Genomic DNA, 16,517 nt, shown 5'->3' on the forward strand with positions numbered 1-16,517 from the left:
CCTACACTGGTGCAGTGGGTACTGGGTTCCTCCTGGTGCACGAAAATGCTTGGCCTCATGTGGTGAGAATATGCAGTCAGTTCCTGGAGAATGAAGGAATTGACACCATTGAATGGCCCCCACGCTCACCTGACCTAAATCCAATAAAAAACCACTGGGCATTATGTTTTGGTCCATCCAACGCCACCAGGTTGCACCTTAGTCTGTTCAGATGTTTAATGTTTTAAAATAACCCTTTACTGGCGTATTACACCTTGTTCTACACTGTGTCTCGGTGTGGATGTGGCCATCTTGGTAGAGGCAGGACTTTGCTTCCTTATGTTTAAAGCCTCCAGCACTGGGCACTTTGAGTGTCACAGTAGTGACCTCAATAAGTCTCACCCCAAATAAAGCTGGACTAGCAGTCCTTAGATCTCACAATGAAGATGTACAACTATGCGGCTGGATGCACAGGAGTGCCTAAACACACTCACATACCAGGAAAGGTACTGCTATTTTTCAGCAGGAATGTAAGACAAAAGCTATTTTTTTCAGGGCATTGCTTAGGCACAAATAACATCTTTAAACCGTCTCTGTGAGGCCCCTTTCACACGAGTGGACTAATCAGGCTATCCATTGTTCTCTATCAAGTGGCACATCTAAGCGGATAAGTATATGTGTCCGGGTATACCCGGCCCACCAACATCCAATCTGCTAAAAACAGGCAGATCTGTTCCTCTTCCATCTAGTGGATCGGATCGAATGGCAGCCAGGTGTAAACCGACAGGTGGCCTGTTTACATCCGATTGCCCGTAGAGGAGAATAGGCTGTGTCTGCTCTGCATAAGCAGAGCAGACACGGACCAGCCATTTGCCTGCTCAGCAGGGATCAGCATACAAATTCCAACCAGATTCTGACTAATGGCGCTTTTCCACTGCATATAAAGGAACGGTTCGGCTCACTTTTGTGATTTTGCACTGCATGGTACCGCATGGTACGGTGTTGGAACGGTTCGGTACGGTACGGTAACGGTACGGCGGCGCTCTTCCACTACATGGAACCGAACGGTTCGGCTCGCTTTTGTGCTTTTGCACTGCATGGTACCGCATGGTACAGTGTTGGAACGGTTCGGTACGGTAACGGTACGGCTGCGCTTTTCCACTACATGGTACCGAACGGTACAGCTCGCTTAAAAAGTACCACCTCGGTTGTGGTTCCAAGAGGGCCGTACCGGTACCATATCCCACAATCCTTTGCATGCTGCCTTGACTGTTTGTCACTACTAGCCACTGATTGGTCAGAGAATCGTTGTTATCCCACCCACTTTACTTTAGTGGAAAAGCAAACCGTACCAAACCGTACAGAACCATTCCAACACCATACCATGCGGTACCATGCAGTGGAAAACCAAACCGAGCCAAGCAGGGCCGAGTGGAGCCGAGTCGGTACTTGCAGTGGAAAAGTGCCATAAGTGAACTCCCAGCGAAGCCCGTTCCATGTGGAAGGGGGCCTAACATGGCAAATCTTTACTGTTTTGGGTTCAGTTCCATTTTAATCCTCAGTAAAAAATACATTTAGGTTAAGGAAAGGTGTCTTAGAAATGGTAAAAAACATGGCACAAAAACTGCTCATAAAACAAAATCAGGGGTCTCCAAACTGCAGCTCTGGGACCAGATGCGGCCCTTTGCTTGCCTTTATCCAGCCCTTGGGGCACGTTTCCTTCCACGGACACCAACAATGGGGCAATATTCCTGCTACTGACGTCAATGATGGGACACCATTTCTCCCATTGATGCCAACAATGGGGCACCATTCCTCCCCCTAATACCAAATATGCATTGTTTATTCCCAATGATGTCTGGCCCACGATAAAGTCTGGAGGACATTAAATTGGCCCTTTTTTTAGAAAGTTTGGAAACCCCTGACCCAAATCATCTATGACACTCATTATTTGTGTTCTGGACAAAAAAATGAATAGTTTAGCTATGCTATAATTTTTAAATGTTCCCATCCATGGTGTATTTGGAGTTTATGACAATTTATGAAGACATTGACCAATTCATAAAAATCTGTTTTCAAACATCAGTTCAGGGTTTAACTCACCAATGTGTCTGGGAAGGGTCCGGCTGGTGATAGGGAAAGGGGGTGACATGGACTGAAGGGATATGGTGTCGTCATCCTGGGAGCAGCCAGCCTGTATGGCACGGAGGTAGCTGTGACTGCGTGAGCGGAAGAAATTGGGAAGATGAAGGTCAAAAGGCTCAGTTTGGGATGATTCAGGCTCTCCAAATACAGCCTGAACTAGAGGGTAACGATCTCTCTTGTCTTCTATCGGCAGTGAATACCGCATACTCTGCTCCTCAGGGACCTGAGACAGGGGGTACTGTTCTGCTTCCTCCTCAGGTAACTGGCACAAAGGGTACCGTTCCCTTGGCTCCTCGGGCACCTGGCACAATGAATATCGTTCTCTCTCTTCCTCTACAACTGGGCAAAGTTGGAATCTCTCACAAGGCTCCTCTGGAACTTGTGATAATGTGTATCTTTCCATTGGCTCTTCGGGAACTTGACACAAAGGATATCGATCTCTTTGCTCTTCTGTCACCTGGCATAGCTGGTACCTTTCCCTCTGGTCATCTGATTCGTCTGTTTGGTACTGTAGGATGCAGCGTGGTTCATTATCCTGATTGGACAGAGGTAAAAAAAAAATTTTAATACTCAAAGGTTTCCAAGTTTTAAAGTATAGTTCTCAACTGATGGTCTTTAATAGTATTTAGAGCACTTTTCTACCATCTGTATGCTTACAGAAGGTCATTTGTTGATTTATAATCACCTATTGTAACTGAACTGTGCAGATTTACAGTAGAACTATAGGCAAAAAACTTTTTTTTTCCATTTTGGATACAGCAAGTGAAGGTTATAACCCGTGATTTTTTTTTTCACCCTCTGTGTCCCATTGCGGAGATTTCCCTTCACTTCCTGTCCCATAGACAAACAGGAAGTGATAGGAAATCCCTGCTGTGATGGATTAGGTAAAAGTCTATTTTTCTATGTATGTGTGTACATGTAAATATGCTTTTTTTTATTCCTCACTGAAAATGGCTGCTAACAGCTCCCCCTCCCATCGAGTGAAGCGCATGTAACTAAGATGGCGCCTCCATCCGGGACTACACCCAAGATGATGACACCTAGATCCTGGAGGAAGTTTACCTTACATGGACATGACCAATCAGAAGCTACAAGTATCCAGATGACGCTATGCTTATGACGTACTTGCTCGCGACACTAGCCGCTCGCCTATATAACCCCACCTACCCAACAGCAATAAAGGATGTATCATTTATCTGAACATGTTTCAGTGTTTTGCCTTTAGTTATACTTTAAAGAATGACCCTAGCCTAAATAAGACCTTACCTACAGTCCCTAACATGAAATATGTTTACATTTCAAAATATGAAATTATCAGATGCCTGGTCCTCTTTGTCCTGGAGTTACAGGAGCCACAGAGAGAAATAGAGGATCAGGAATTTGACACACCCGGAAGTGTTGGCTGCTGAAGATTCTCCAAGCAGGTGACCCTAGTCTCAACCCTAGTCCTAAAATAAAAGATGTCTACATTTCAAAGTATGAAATTATCAGATGCCTGGTCCGTTTTGTCTCGTAGTGACAGAAGCCACAGAATGCAGTTGGGGACCAGGAATTTGACACAGCCGGAAGTTTCGGCTGCTAAAGATTCTTTAAGCAGCAGTAATATAGTGTGGTTTGTTGTTGCAGATGGCCAAAAAAATTATCAACTATATTTAAACAATGTGGAAGAAATGGACTGGATGGCGGCACTCCAAAAAATTAGTCCTTTATTGAAGAGAACAAAGATACAAAAATACATGAAGGATGATCATACCATAGCGGAGATGACACTAGCAGCTAACGTGTTTCGCACCCAAGCTGGTGCTTAGTCATTAGCTATGACTAAGCACCAGCTTGGGTGCGAAACACGTTAGCTGCTATTGTCATCATCTCCACTATGGTATGATCATCCTTCATGTATTTTTGTATCTTTGTTTTCTTCAATAAAGGACAAATTTTTTGGAGTGCCGCCATCCAGTCCATTTCTTCCACATGCTTCTGTTGCAACCAGGGCGTGCACCTGAATTTCCTTTCTGAGGCTGAACTTTGAATGGAGGCTTTTTGTCTTGGAGCAACACAGTGTCTTGCTTATATTTAAACAATTTTTATTGCAGGGGAGCACTTTTGTTTTAAAATATTTTTGGCAATCGAGTCCCTTAAAAAAAAGAAAAAAAATTATATATATTTATATATATTGTAAAATCCAGATAGACACCTATACTCTATCGTTGGTAAGAGTGTGCAATTAGTTTGTGATGTCTGTCACCAGCTTAACTCTTACTATGAAAGGGGTTGACACAATGGCAACGTGAAGACAACAAAATCTGTTGTTTATCTGAGCAAAGTCTGGATGGTACCGTCCTTGCAGCGGAGATACAGCAGCAATGGAAATTGGCAAGATGAACATTTAGACCCTTTCAGGTCCACAGCTCAGATCCCCATTCTAAACCCTGTGATCTCAGTTCCTACAGTCCTTTTTTTAAATTCAAAGGGTCTGAAGAAAGAATTTTCTTGGCCTGCAATCAGATTGTCCTATCAAGCTGGGAGAATGAAAAAGAGAATCTTCTTTGTTAAAAAAAAAGAGACTTCAAATGGTCGTTTCATCTGCTGTCTCCATTTATGGATAGAAATTAGGGCATTTATAAAATTATAAAAAATGTATTTCAGATCAATGTACCCAATGCCACGTGTGTCTTTACAACCGCAGTATCAATGCTCTTGGAGATGATATTTGTTTCAGTTGAGTAAGATTTTGCTCCTTAAACTGGCTGTGCCTAGCCTAGCATAAAGCAAAGTAAAAAAATTTCTAGCATAGCGCCCTCTTTGGGCAGAAAGAGTTGGAGTCTTTACTACCTGCTGCAGGTATGATATGTACCCTGTATAAATATAAAATATGCATGCCGCCATTGTTTTCTCAGCAGGCATGAAGGAAGTATGAACCGACTGTGCCTAGCCTAGTATAAAGCAAAGTAAAAATGTTTCTAGTATAGCGCCCTCTTTGGGCAGAAAGAGTTGGAGTCTTTACTACCTGCTGCAGGTATGATATGTACCCTGTATAAATATAAAATATGCATGCCACCATTGTTTTCTCAGCGGGCATAAAGCAACAGATGTAATTAAGTATTAACAAGGCCAGGAGCAAGTGGAAAGGGATTGTCACTAGACCTCAGGTTAGACAGAATATAGCAATACACCATATCTTAAAATGCATCTGTGTCCTGACTATTGTAGGACCCTCCTAGGTAGGTGCTAGGCAAAAGCATCTTATGCTCCTTCTGCTTACCAGGGGAGCCTGATCTATTAGGTTGCCTGTTGAATGTGTCCAGGTGTGAGTCACTGAGTCTGAGGGAGTGTCCCCACTGTATCCAATAAGGGAGCTTGTTGGACAGCGGAGGAAACTCAGCCAGTGATACATTGGCTTTTGTGGGAGTCTCAGTGGGTGGGCACTCTTGCAGTGCATCCTGGGATTGCTCATAAAAGCCAGGGGGACATGTGACAGGGCGTCTTTGGTGGGAAGCAGAGTCCCAGGAGGAGGCTGACAGCTGGTCTCTCCTCCCGCTGTCTGAGGAAAGTGGTCTTAGGCAGTTGGCCTAGTGAGCCAGGTGTGGAGCTGAGCTGCAGAGAATCCAGTAGAGCTGACAGTGGAGCTTCTGGCAGAGTCTTCTGGGAAAAACAGTGTCCGTGAGTACCGGGGTCTGCCCAGGAAGGGGGGCCACTCCAGTGAAGTCAGAGGATCAAGGGGCCAGCTCACACAGAGTGTCAGAATAAAAGGGGGTGCCGTTTATAACCCGGAAGAGTAGGGACAAAGGGGGTGCTGATTAGGACCCCGAAGAGTGATTCACAGCACAGTACAGTTTAGTTAGTTCTCCTTCACTAGTGGCAAGGGGAAGCAGCGGTCTTGCCGCACTCAGCGTTACATAGAAGTCCCAGAAATTGTGCATAGTTTGTTCAGTTGGAGTATCCCACTCATGCCTTCTCCTATCCCAGTTCTCAAATAAATCAACAAAAACCAAAACCCCTGGACTGTTTTCTGACTGAGCCGAGCACTTAGAATATGCTATTTTGTAAAGTTGTTGCTATGGGTAGCCCAGAGGAATCCGTAACCAGCAGCTTCCAAGGGAGTAGTGCTATACTATGAACATTAAAATATGTACAAATTCTAAAAAGCTGTAGAAGAGCTTTAAAACAAACCATGCCTGACCTCTCCTGTTGCATCAGCTGTATATTTACATTAAAGGCCTAGAAGATTCGTTAATAGAAAGAGCGCTCTTAACATGTTAAAATTAGAAGGTTCATTTCTCCACAATGGCTATAGCTACGGAGGTGAATGAGTGCTTGTTTTAAAGTGCCTACTGGAGAGACTTCCCATTGCAGTCACTTCAATTGGAAAACAGACTGCAAATAAAAATAAAACCGTTACAGAATTTTTATTGGCCTTCTTTTGAGATTTCCCTTCTATTTGTCCTGGGGATAGAGAATAAATAGGAAATCAAAAATGTTAAAGCAGCCAGTAGAACAGGAAATGACAAATGATCCAATGTAGACACCTGTTTTGTTGAGTTATTTTAGAGAGGATTTCTTCTTACTTCCCGTTGTGCCTTAATATCACCAATAGGACAAAGATGTGTTTTAACCTTCTAGTACTCTATCAAAAACTGAAAAAAATATAGCTTGAGCTTTAGACAGAGATGTATAGTAACTAAGTAGAACTACTTCACTACCGTGCTTAAGTACCGAAGGGCGGTATCTGTACTTTCCTGGAGTAGAATTTTTTTCTCCTACTTCCACTTTTACTTCACTACATTTTTTCAATGATTTCAATACTTCTACTCCGATATATTTTTTGTGCTGCATAGTTACTCATTACAATTAAAAAAATTACCACTGCCAGAACAGTAGATGGCAGGTTTCATGAAGTTCAAAAAAATGTGTAAGATGTCATGTGTAAATCAGCGCATACGAAAATAAATGCTACTGTATGTATAAATAAAATGTTCTACATATCTGCTGTTAAGGGGAAAGAGAACCTCCCCCAACCAAGGAGAGTCACAAGCGTACATAGACCTTTTTTCTGGTAAGAGGCTGATTTTGCTTTTTTCACTGGAAGTTGAGAGCACAGGTTTTGCAGTTTTGTTTCACTGGAAGTCTATTTGGATATTATTTTGCACTTACCTTCATCCGCCGGGTAAGGGGGAAATCCACAAGGTGGTGGGAGTCTGCACCTATTATTTGGAATAGCACCTGTTTGATTCCTGCACCTTTGAAAATATATTCATCTTGTTTTGTCACATATATATGGTATATATGGTATTATGGCATTATGGCATTATATATATATGGACTTTTTATTGACTTTGATTTCATACACTCTTCCTTTATTTCATTATTGGAATATATTGGAATATATTGTTGTATATCACATTGGTTTATATATGATTTTGCGCACCAATAAGCTGTGGAGAAAAAAAACATGCAGGGAAGAGAAGGAGGGATGCTTTAAAGGGGAAAGGGAGGGACATACTTTATCTGTTCTTGTTTACAAAAAGTTACAGCCAAAGGAATTGTGATTGTCCTTTAGGTTAATCATTTAAAATAATAAAAAACAATATGATGTTCAAACTTTTGACTTCTTTCTTTAATAACTACATAACACAGTACTTGTACTTTTACTTTCAGTACTTGAGTAGCAAAAAAAAACTACTTGCAATACTTAAATACGAAAAAATGTTGAATACTTTAGTACTTCTACTCAAGTCACTTTTTGATAGAGCACTTCCACTTCTACTCAAGTCACTTTTTGATCGAGCACTTGTACTTTTACTCAAGTATGAGTTTCAAGTACTTTATACAAGTGTGGCTTTAGATACACTTTAGTACAACAAGAACAGTAAGAAATGTATATATACTATGATACAAAGTCATAAATATCTCACTCCTCTTACCTGGCAAATGCTGCTCTCTTCTGTTACACTCTCCGTTAGCTGATTGTAATCTTCTTCCCAACTCGAGAACTTTGGGGGAGACAGAATATCCATGGAGTCCACACGGTCCAGACTCCTGGGGAAACATCCCAACATAGTGATAAGATACAGTATACAGTATATAAATATAGCAATATTATACACTATTTTACCGAAAATATTGGGACACCTGCCTTTACACGCACATGAACTTTAATGGCGTCCCAGTCTTAGTCCAAAGGGTTCAATATTGAGTTGGCCCACCTTTGGCAGTTTCAACAGCTTCAACTCTTAGAGGAAGGCTTTCCACAAGGTTTAGGAGTGTGTCTATGGGATTGTTTGACCATTCTTCCAGAAGCGCATTTGTGAGGTTGGGCACTCATGTAGATGAGAAGGCCCAAACTCGCTCATCCATGTCTTTATGGACCTTGCTTTGTGCACTGGTCCAAATCATTTGGTGGGAAAGAGATTATGGTGTGGGGTTGTTTTTCAGGGGTTAGACTTGGCCCCTTAGTTCCAGTGAAGGGGACTCTTAATGTGTCCGCATACCAAGACATGCTCCCAACTTTGTGGGAACAGTTTGGGGATGGCCCCTTCCTGTTCCAACATGACTGCGCACCAGTGCACAAAGCAAGGTCCATAAAGACATGGATGAGCGAGTTTGGGGTGGAGGAACTTGACTGGCCTGCACAGAGTCCTGACCTCAACTCAACTTTGGGATGAATTAGAGTGGAGACTGTGAGCCAAGGCTTCTCTCCAACATCAGTGCCTGACCTCACAAATGCGCTTCTGGAAGAATGGTCAAACATTCCCATAGACACACTCCTAAACCTTGTGGACAGCCTTCCCAGAAGAGTTGAAGCTGTTATAGCTTCAAATGGTGGGCAAACTCAATATTGAACCCTACGGACTAAGACTGGGATGCCATTAAAGTTCATGTGCGTGTAAAGGCAGGGCGTCCCAATACTTTTGGTAATATAGTGTATTTATCATCCAATATACAAATCCTAAAATATAGTGATTTTTTTCTGGCAAAGCCAAAAATCAAAAATAAGTATTTTTTTCCTTTGCATATCAATAACCATGTTACATTACTACTGTAAGTCTCTTTGCTTGGACAGCCCTGTATTTCTTCATGTGTGCCACAGGGTGGTGCTAATTATTCAAGCAAACCTGCATCTATAACCCATTAGCCTACACTATAGACCTTAGGGATCCAAATATATGAGGTCATAATATCAGTGGTTTGGTTACCTCTGCGTGGTGCTCTCGCTCAGCGACTGCTGTGTGGCCTTGAGGTAGCTCTGCCTCCTAGCTGCAGTTTTTGGGGATGGTTGTGGGCTTCCTTCTGAGTCCTCGCTGTCCGCATCCCCCATAGCTTTAATGTAGCTTCCACTGCGCATTCGCCGGCATGGGATGTCATCTTCCTTTATTGGGCCTCCAGCCCAATCCCCGCTTGGTACCTGTAAAGCATATATATGGTTAATATACACATAGACTGAGAAACTAAACTGTAAACTAAAACAGGAGCTGATTTATACAAATTCCTGAGGAGGACAAGTGGCAAATATAGAAAAACACAGATAAATGTGGCTCTGTAATCATTATAACATCATTAACCACTTAAGCCCCGGAAGATTTTACCCCCTTCCTGACCAGGGCCTATTTTGCGATTCGGCACTGCGTGACTTTAACGGACAATTGCGCGGTCGTGCGACGCTGTACCCAAACGAATTTGACGTCCTTTTTTTCCCACAAACAGAGCTTTCTTTTTGTGGTATTTGATCACCTGTGCGATTTTTTGATCATGCGCTATAAACAAAAAAAGAGCGACAATTTTGCAAAAATAACAATATTATTCACATTTTTTTATATGAAATTCCCCCCAAAAAAATGTAAAAAATCGAAATTTTTTAACATTTTAGGCCAATTTGTTTTCTGCTACATATGTACAAAAGTGTATTTTGATTGGTTTGCGCAAAAGTTATTGCGTTTACTAAGGGAAAGATTTTTGTCATTTTTATTGTTTTTTTTTTTAACGAGTAATGGCGGCGATCTGCGATTTTTATTGCGGGACTGCGACATTGCGGCGGACAGATCGGACCCTTGACTGACATTTTTGACACTTTTGGGGGTACCAGTGACATTACTGCAGTAATCAGTGCTATACATATGCACTGTTACTGTAAAAATGATACTGGGAGGGAAGGGGTTAACGTTATTGGAGAGAGAGGGGTTAAGTGTGTCCCTAGGGGCGTGATTCTAACTGTGATTGGATGTGGCTGTGTGTGTAACAACAGAGATCAACGGTCCTACATAGCAGGACCGTATGATCTGTGCTTTTACACAGGGGAGAATGACAGGCGGCTTTGTTTACATTAGCCGCCTGCCTTTCTCCCTCTCCACCCAACGATCGTGAGTGACCGGCGAACATCGGGTCTACCGGTCACGCGTGCGGGCTGCATAGGGAACGAGCGGGGCGGGAGCGCGCCTCCGGCGGTGCGCGCTCGCCCCCTATTGGCTGCCAGGCTAGTGACATACCGGTACGTCACTTTGCCTGGGAGGGGCTGACCGCCGCCGTATATAGTCGGGCGGCGGTCGGCAAGTGGTTAAATGTATTTTTTAGGGACACGTAATAAACGTACCTGAATTTGATCTGGTATTGGACTCTTGAGATCACTGTAAAGCAGGGCTGGAGTGTGAGAGAAAAAAGCAGCACAAAGAGCCAATCAGTTCATTTGCTGCCAAGAAGCATGCTGATAGGAGCAGGGCCATCTTTAACATTGAATGCACCCTGGGCAAGCATTTTCTTTGGCTCACCCAAATTCACTAGCAGGCAGAGCGGGCTCAAGGGGCAGTTGCTTTGGGCCCCACAACAATGACTGGGCCCGGGGCAGCTGCCCTTTTTGCCCTGTGCTAAAGATGGCCCTGGATAGGAGGAAAAAGAAGAGTGACACAGATGAGCTCATCGCTGTGCTGCTTCTCCTTTCATTGCTCAGTCACAGACTGGGTTGAGTCCAGGGCAATCTGGGCTCAGAGGAAGTGGGTTGAATGATATTGTCCATCAGACTGAGGACATCAAGCAGCAGAAATAAAAGTACTGAGGGAGAAATTTCTCAACTGAAGCTGAGTATTGTTCTGAGGCTTGTTCACGCGTGCTAGCTTTCTGAAGAGTGATCCGCGTTCGGAATGCTTTTCAGAGGGCATTTAAAAGATGGTGAGCAGTCGCCTCCTCACTGCCTGTTTTAACTCTGTAAATGCTGCACCACCATGCTGTATTCACATGCATTGAATGCAGTTGCATGGTAAATATTTATATGTGTATTGATTCTCGTACTATCACAGCTAAAGTATATTTATATATATCTCAGGTGCTGCAAGTACTAAACTGTTACCTGAACAGTGATTATAATAAATGTATCAAAAAATAAATAAATATGTACTGCGCTCCCAGACAATATTAAACCAACCTATTTAGGGCACATACATTGGTATAAACTTGTATCTCAAATAAAACCACGGATAATGGGTACATACACATTCATATACTTCAATAAAATGGTATCCGCTTCAATTTTAAATCTTGATTGTGCTGTGATTAACTAAAGTGCTTGAGTGCAGACACATAAACGTATAAATAATTCTCACAATAAATATTCGTATAATCAATCGCACTCGCTCAAGATATTCAATCTTAAAGAAGTTGTAAACCTCAGAGTTTTTAAAAAAAAAAAAACGAACACCTGAAAGACAAACACATAATGAGCTAATATGCATCGCATACTAGCTCATTATGAAATACTTACCTTAGAACGAAGCCCCGAAGTGCCGACCGCTCACCTCTCTCATGGGTGGCATGTTGTGTCGCCCTTCTTCCCGGGTTTGCGGCATCTTACTGGCTGGAGCCGCGATGACGTCACTCCCGCGCATGCGCGTGGGAGCCGACGGTCACGGCACGGGGCTCTGAAGGAACGGCTCCGCTTTGTTCCTGTGTGCTGTCTGAAGGGGGGACCCTTCCCTCCAATCAGCTCTCAGACCCAGGGCCATCTTACCAAATGGGCACACTGGACAGTTGCCAGGGGGCCCCACTTGCCAGGGGGGGGGGCCCCACCTGCCCAGTGAACCAGCCCCAATCCCGATTCCCGTGTGCATCCCGGCGCCAAACTTAGCAGATGGCAAGCGCCTGTCGGCCCTGCGCTGCTGTCAGGTCACTTGGGGCCCACAGGCACACACAGGACAGTTGAGTCTGACTCCTGTCCGTGTGTATGTTCACCAGACCCAGCTGCCGAACTTGGAAGCTGTCATTAGGCTTGCACTGCTGTACCAATAAATATCGCCTGATCCATAATTTGCATTTTTTTCCTCGTGGGTGATTGTGTTGGGAGGGCCCCAGTGCACTGCATTGCCCGGGGCCCTTTAATGCTCTTAAGATGGCACTGCTCAGAGCTCTCCTTACAGAGCTCCGCGGTTTTGTAATTTCAGCTCTTTGCCCCCCAATTTTCTGAACGATCAGACAAGCTGCATAAATTCTGGACCATAAATGGATGTAGAGTAGAGAAGACAGCAGATAAACAGTTACAACTTATGTAGGAGGATTTGTTTAATCTCTGTGTATCACCTGAGACTATTCACTTCACTGGGCATATCTAAGGGCTTACAACATCCTTAAATTAGTTTACCAAAAAATTACTCTAATTGGCTTCTATTTATATGACACTAAACTCTGGTTTAAAAAAAAAAAAAATCAAAGTGACAGTGACAGGGGGTCTGAACAAATTCTAACACTGCTAGGGCTGTTCATATATAGCCACCTTTTCTTCATATGGTTTAACCACATAAAATGATTAGTATACAACATGTTTTTACTAGTGATCGACCGATATCGTTTTTTTACCGCCGATACCGATTTTTTGGTCATCGGATATCGGTATTGGCCGATATTGGCAGATATTTTCGGACATTAAAAATTTTTTTTTTTTAATGTCTAAAGGTACTGTGGTGGAGGGATCTGGGGGTCTAAAAGATCCCAAACCCCTCCTCTGCACTTAAAAGCATTCAAAACGCCAAGTTTGGCTGTTTTGAATGCTGTAAGTTTTTGAATTCGGCACCGCCAGTACTCAGTCATGACATCACTCGGCGGCGCCGAATTCAAAGAAATGGAGACCCGGATGGCGGCGATGAAGGTAGGATGCCCGGGTCTCCCGGTGGGACAGGAGACCCGGGCGAGCCGCGGAAAGGCGTGGGGACGTCCCCTCCCACTCCTTGGAATGACAGCCGAGCGGCTTCTCGGCCGCATCTGTTGTCATTACAAGACAGCCGACTGTCGGCTATGGACACCAGTTTTGGGGTGATGCCTCTAGCTGCAGGCATCACCCCGGTACAAGCACTTTCCCGAAATATCGGCAATATCAGTAAATCAAAAGGCCAATTCCGATATATCCAGGAAAGTGCATATTCCAACCATTGCTCTTTCTGCACAAAACAGTTGGGCATTAAAACCTGATGAATAGCATGAAACGAATCATATGTCGTTATTATAAACTAGTGATTGACAGATACCGGTTTTTCGTTGCCGATACCGAAATATTTTGGCCAATGTATATCAGTGTCGGCCGATATTGGCCGATACTTTCGTAAATTTAAAAAAAAAAAATATTTTTATTTTTAGCACTTGACAGGTACTCTTGTCTAAAAGACCCCAACCCCCTCCTCTGCACTTAAAAGCTTTCAAAACACCAAGTTTGGCTGTTTTGAATGCTGTCATTTTTTTGAATTTGGCGCCGAGTACCCGGAAGGGATGTCATGACATCACTTCTGGGTTTTACATGGAGACCCGATCAGAGCCAAATGTGGCTTTGATCGGGTCTTCGTTGGCCGTGCAAGCTGGTTGCCTGGGTGTCCCGGAAGGCGGTGGGAGGGGGGGACGTCCCCTCCCGCTCCTTGTAATGACAGCCGAGCGGCTTCTCAGGCGCATCGATTGTCATTACTAGACAGTCGACCGTTGGCTATGGACGCCGGTACCGGGGTGATGACTCTAGCTGCAGGCATCCCTCCGGTACAAGCACTTTCCAAAAATATCTGCAATATCAGTAACCTCATGGGCTGATTCCGATGTATCGGGTAGAGCGCATATCAGCCCCCAATATATTGGCTTTGCCGATAATCGGCCGATCCCTATTGATTACTTTAAAGTGGTGTGTCTGTAATTGTTTTGCACTGTCCTCAATTTTTTGGGCAACTGGCAATAAAAAAAAAATGGGGTGCCAAATATCCTTATAGCACCTAACTAACAAAACATTTCAGGTCTGATTACCCCAATGCCAGTATAATCTCTTATTTTTCTTAAAGTTGGTTCCATCCTATAACACCATGAATACTAAAATACTATGAACAGGTAAAACACAGATACTAATTGCCAAATATACCGATCAGCCATAAGGTTATGACCATCCACTTTATATTGAGTAGGTAGATACCCTTTTGCGCCAAAACAGCCCTGACCCATTGAGGTATGGACACCACTAGACATCTGAAGGTATGCTGTGCTTTCTGGCACCAAGCCATCTGTAGCAGATGATTTAAGTTGCAAGGTGAGTTTCCCATGGATTGGACTTGTTTTTCCAGCACATGCCACAGATGCTCTATTGGATTGAGATCTGGAGAATTTGGAGGCCAAGTCAGGACCTTAAACTTGTAGTGTTCCTCAAACCATTCTTAAACCATTTTCATACCTCCCAATTTTCATACCTCCCAATTTTCATACCTCCCAAGTCGGCATTTTGATATGGAAACGAGGGACAACTATTAGCAAAAGTATGTAGGCATCGGACATACCCCCCCCCCCCCCACCCCACCCTTTAAAGGAGAATTATACAAAAAAAATGACTAGTTAAACCCACTTTTGTTTTTCTTTTTTACCGTTACTATTCCTTTTTAACAACTTTGAAATTTACGAATGCAGCAAATAAAGATTGGATAAAAGGTTTAGCACTGGGAAGCACTTTTTGAAAGATAAAAAGTGCATTTTATATACACAAATATACAGATCAGACCAAAATGAGGGACAAATGAGGAGAAAAGAGGGACAGAGGGACTTTGTTCTGAATCAGGGACAGTCCCTCGAAATCAGGGACAGTTGGGAGCTATGCATTTTTGCAGTGTGGCAGGGTGCATTATCCCTCTGAAAGAGGCCACTGCCATCAGGGTAAACCTTTTCCATGAAGGGGTGTACTTGGTCAGCAACAATGTTTAGGTAGCTGATACATCCACATAAATGGCAGGACCCAAGGTTTCCCAGCAGAACATTGCCCAAAGCATCACACTGCTTCCACCGGCCTTTTTCCTATACTAGATCCTGGTGCCGTTTCTTTTCCAGGAAAGCACAAGGGCACCATGCCATTCACATGATGTAACAGAAAGAACGATTGATCAGATCAGGCAAATTCTTTCATTGCTCCGTCTTCTTGTTCTGATGCTCATGCGCCCATTGTAGTTGCTTTTGGCTGTGGATACGGGTCAGCATGGGCACCCTGACCAGTCTGCAACTACACAGCCCCATACACAACAAATTGCAATGCTCATTTTTTTCTGCTTTAAACACATCAACTTCACGGACAACATGTTTACTTGCTGCCTAATGTATACCACCAACTTTCAGATGCTATTATAACAAGATAATCAGTGTCATTCACTTTACCTGTCAGTGGTCATAAAATTATGGCTGATCGGTGTATGTGTAAACAACCCCCCAACATATAGAATAAAGCCAGCTCCATAAAGCCATGTTTTGATGAGTTTGGAGTGGAAGAACTCAAGTGGCCTGCAGAGAGTCCTGACCTCAGCCAAACTGAGTCTTCTCATCCAACATCAGTACCTGACCTCACAAATACCCTTATGGCTGAATGGGCACCTTCCTTGTGGTATGCCTTCCCAGAAGAGTATAGGTTGTCATAGCCACAAATGGGACCAATTTAACTTTAATGCCCTTGGTTATGGAATCAGATGTCCAACAAGCTCATGCAGGAGTAATGGTCAAGCATCCACAAACTTTTGGCCATAAAGAGCATATTATATATATATACTGTATATACACACAGTATCTCACAAAAGTGAGTACACCCCTCACATTTTTGTAAATATTTTATTATATCTTTTCATGTGACAACACTGAAAAAATGACACTTTGCTACAATGTAAAGTAGTGAGTGTACAGCTTGTAAAACAGTGTAAATTTGCTGCCGCCTCAAAATACCTCAACAAACACCCATCAATGTCTAAACTGCATGAAACAAAAGTGAGTACACCCCCCTTCCCCGTTTTGTGAGAATGTCTAAATAGAGCCCAATTGGCCACCCCCCCGTGTCATGTGACTCGTTAGTGTTACAAGGTGTGAATGGGGAGCAGGTGTGTTAAATTTGATGTTATCGCTCTCACTCTCTCATACTGGTCACTGGA

General features: G+C 43.4%; 1 protein-coding gene across 1 annotated transcript in view; it reads right to left on the bottom strand.

Annotated features, from left to right (window-relative positions):
* The window catches only part of DLGAP4 (DLG associated protein 4), a 329,035-nt gene that overhangs the window by 137,033 nt on the left and 175,485 nt on the right, over nt 1-16,517 (bottom strand). Inside the window, exons 4-6 of the mRNA XM_082272050.1 lie at nt 9,318-9,526; nt 8,046-8,160; nt 2,083-2,659 (exon numbers count right to left, since the gene is read on the bottom strand). Of these exons, the coding sequence (XP_082128176.1) occupies nt 2,083-2,659; nt 8,046-8,160; nt 9,318-9,526 (901 nt within the window). The remainder of the gene's footprint in view (nt 1-2,082; nt 2,660-8,045; nt 8,161-9,317; nt 9,527-16,517) is intronic.

This window comes from Pelophylax lessonae, assembly GCF_965119305.1.
Source record: "Pelophylax lessonae genome assembly, chromosome: 11".
Taxonomy (NCBI): domain Eukaryota; kingdom Metazoa; phylum Chordata; class Amphibia; order Anura; family Ranidae; genus Pelophylax; species Pelophylax lessonae.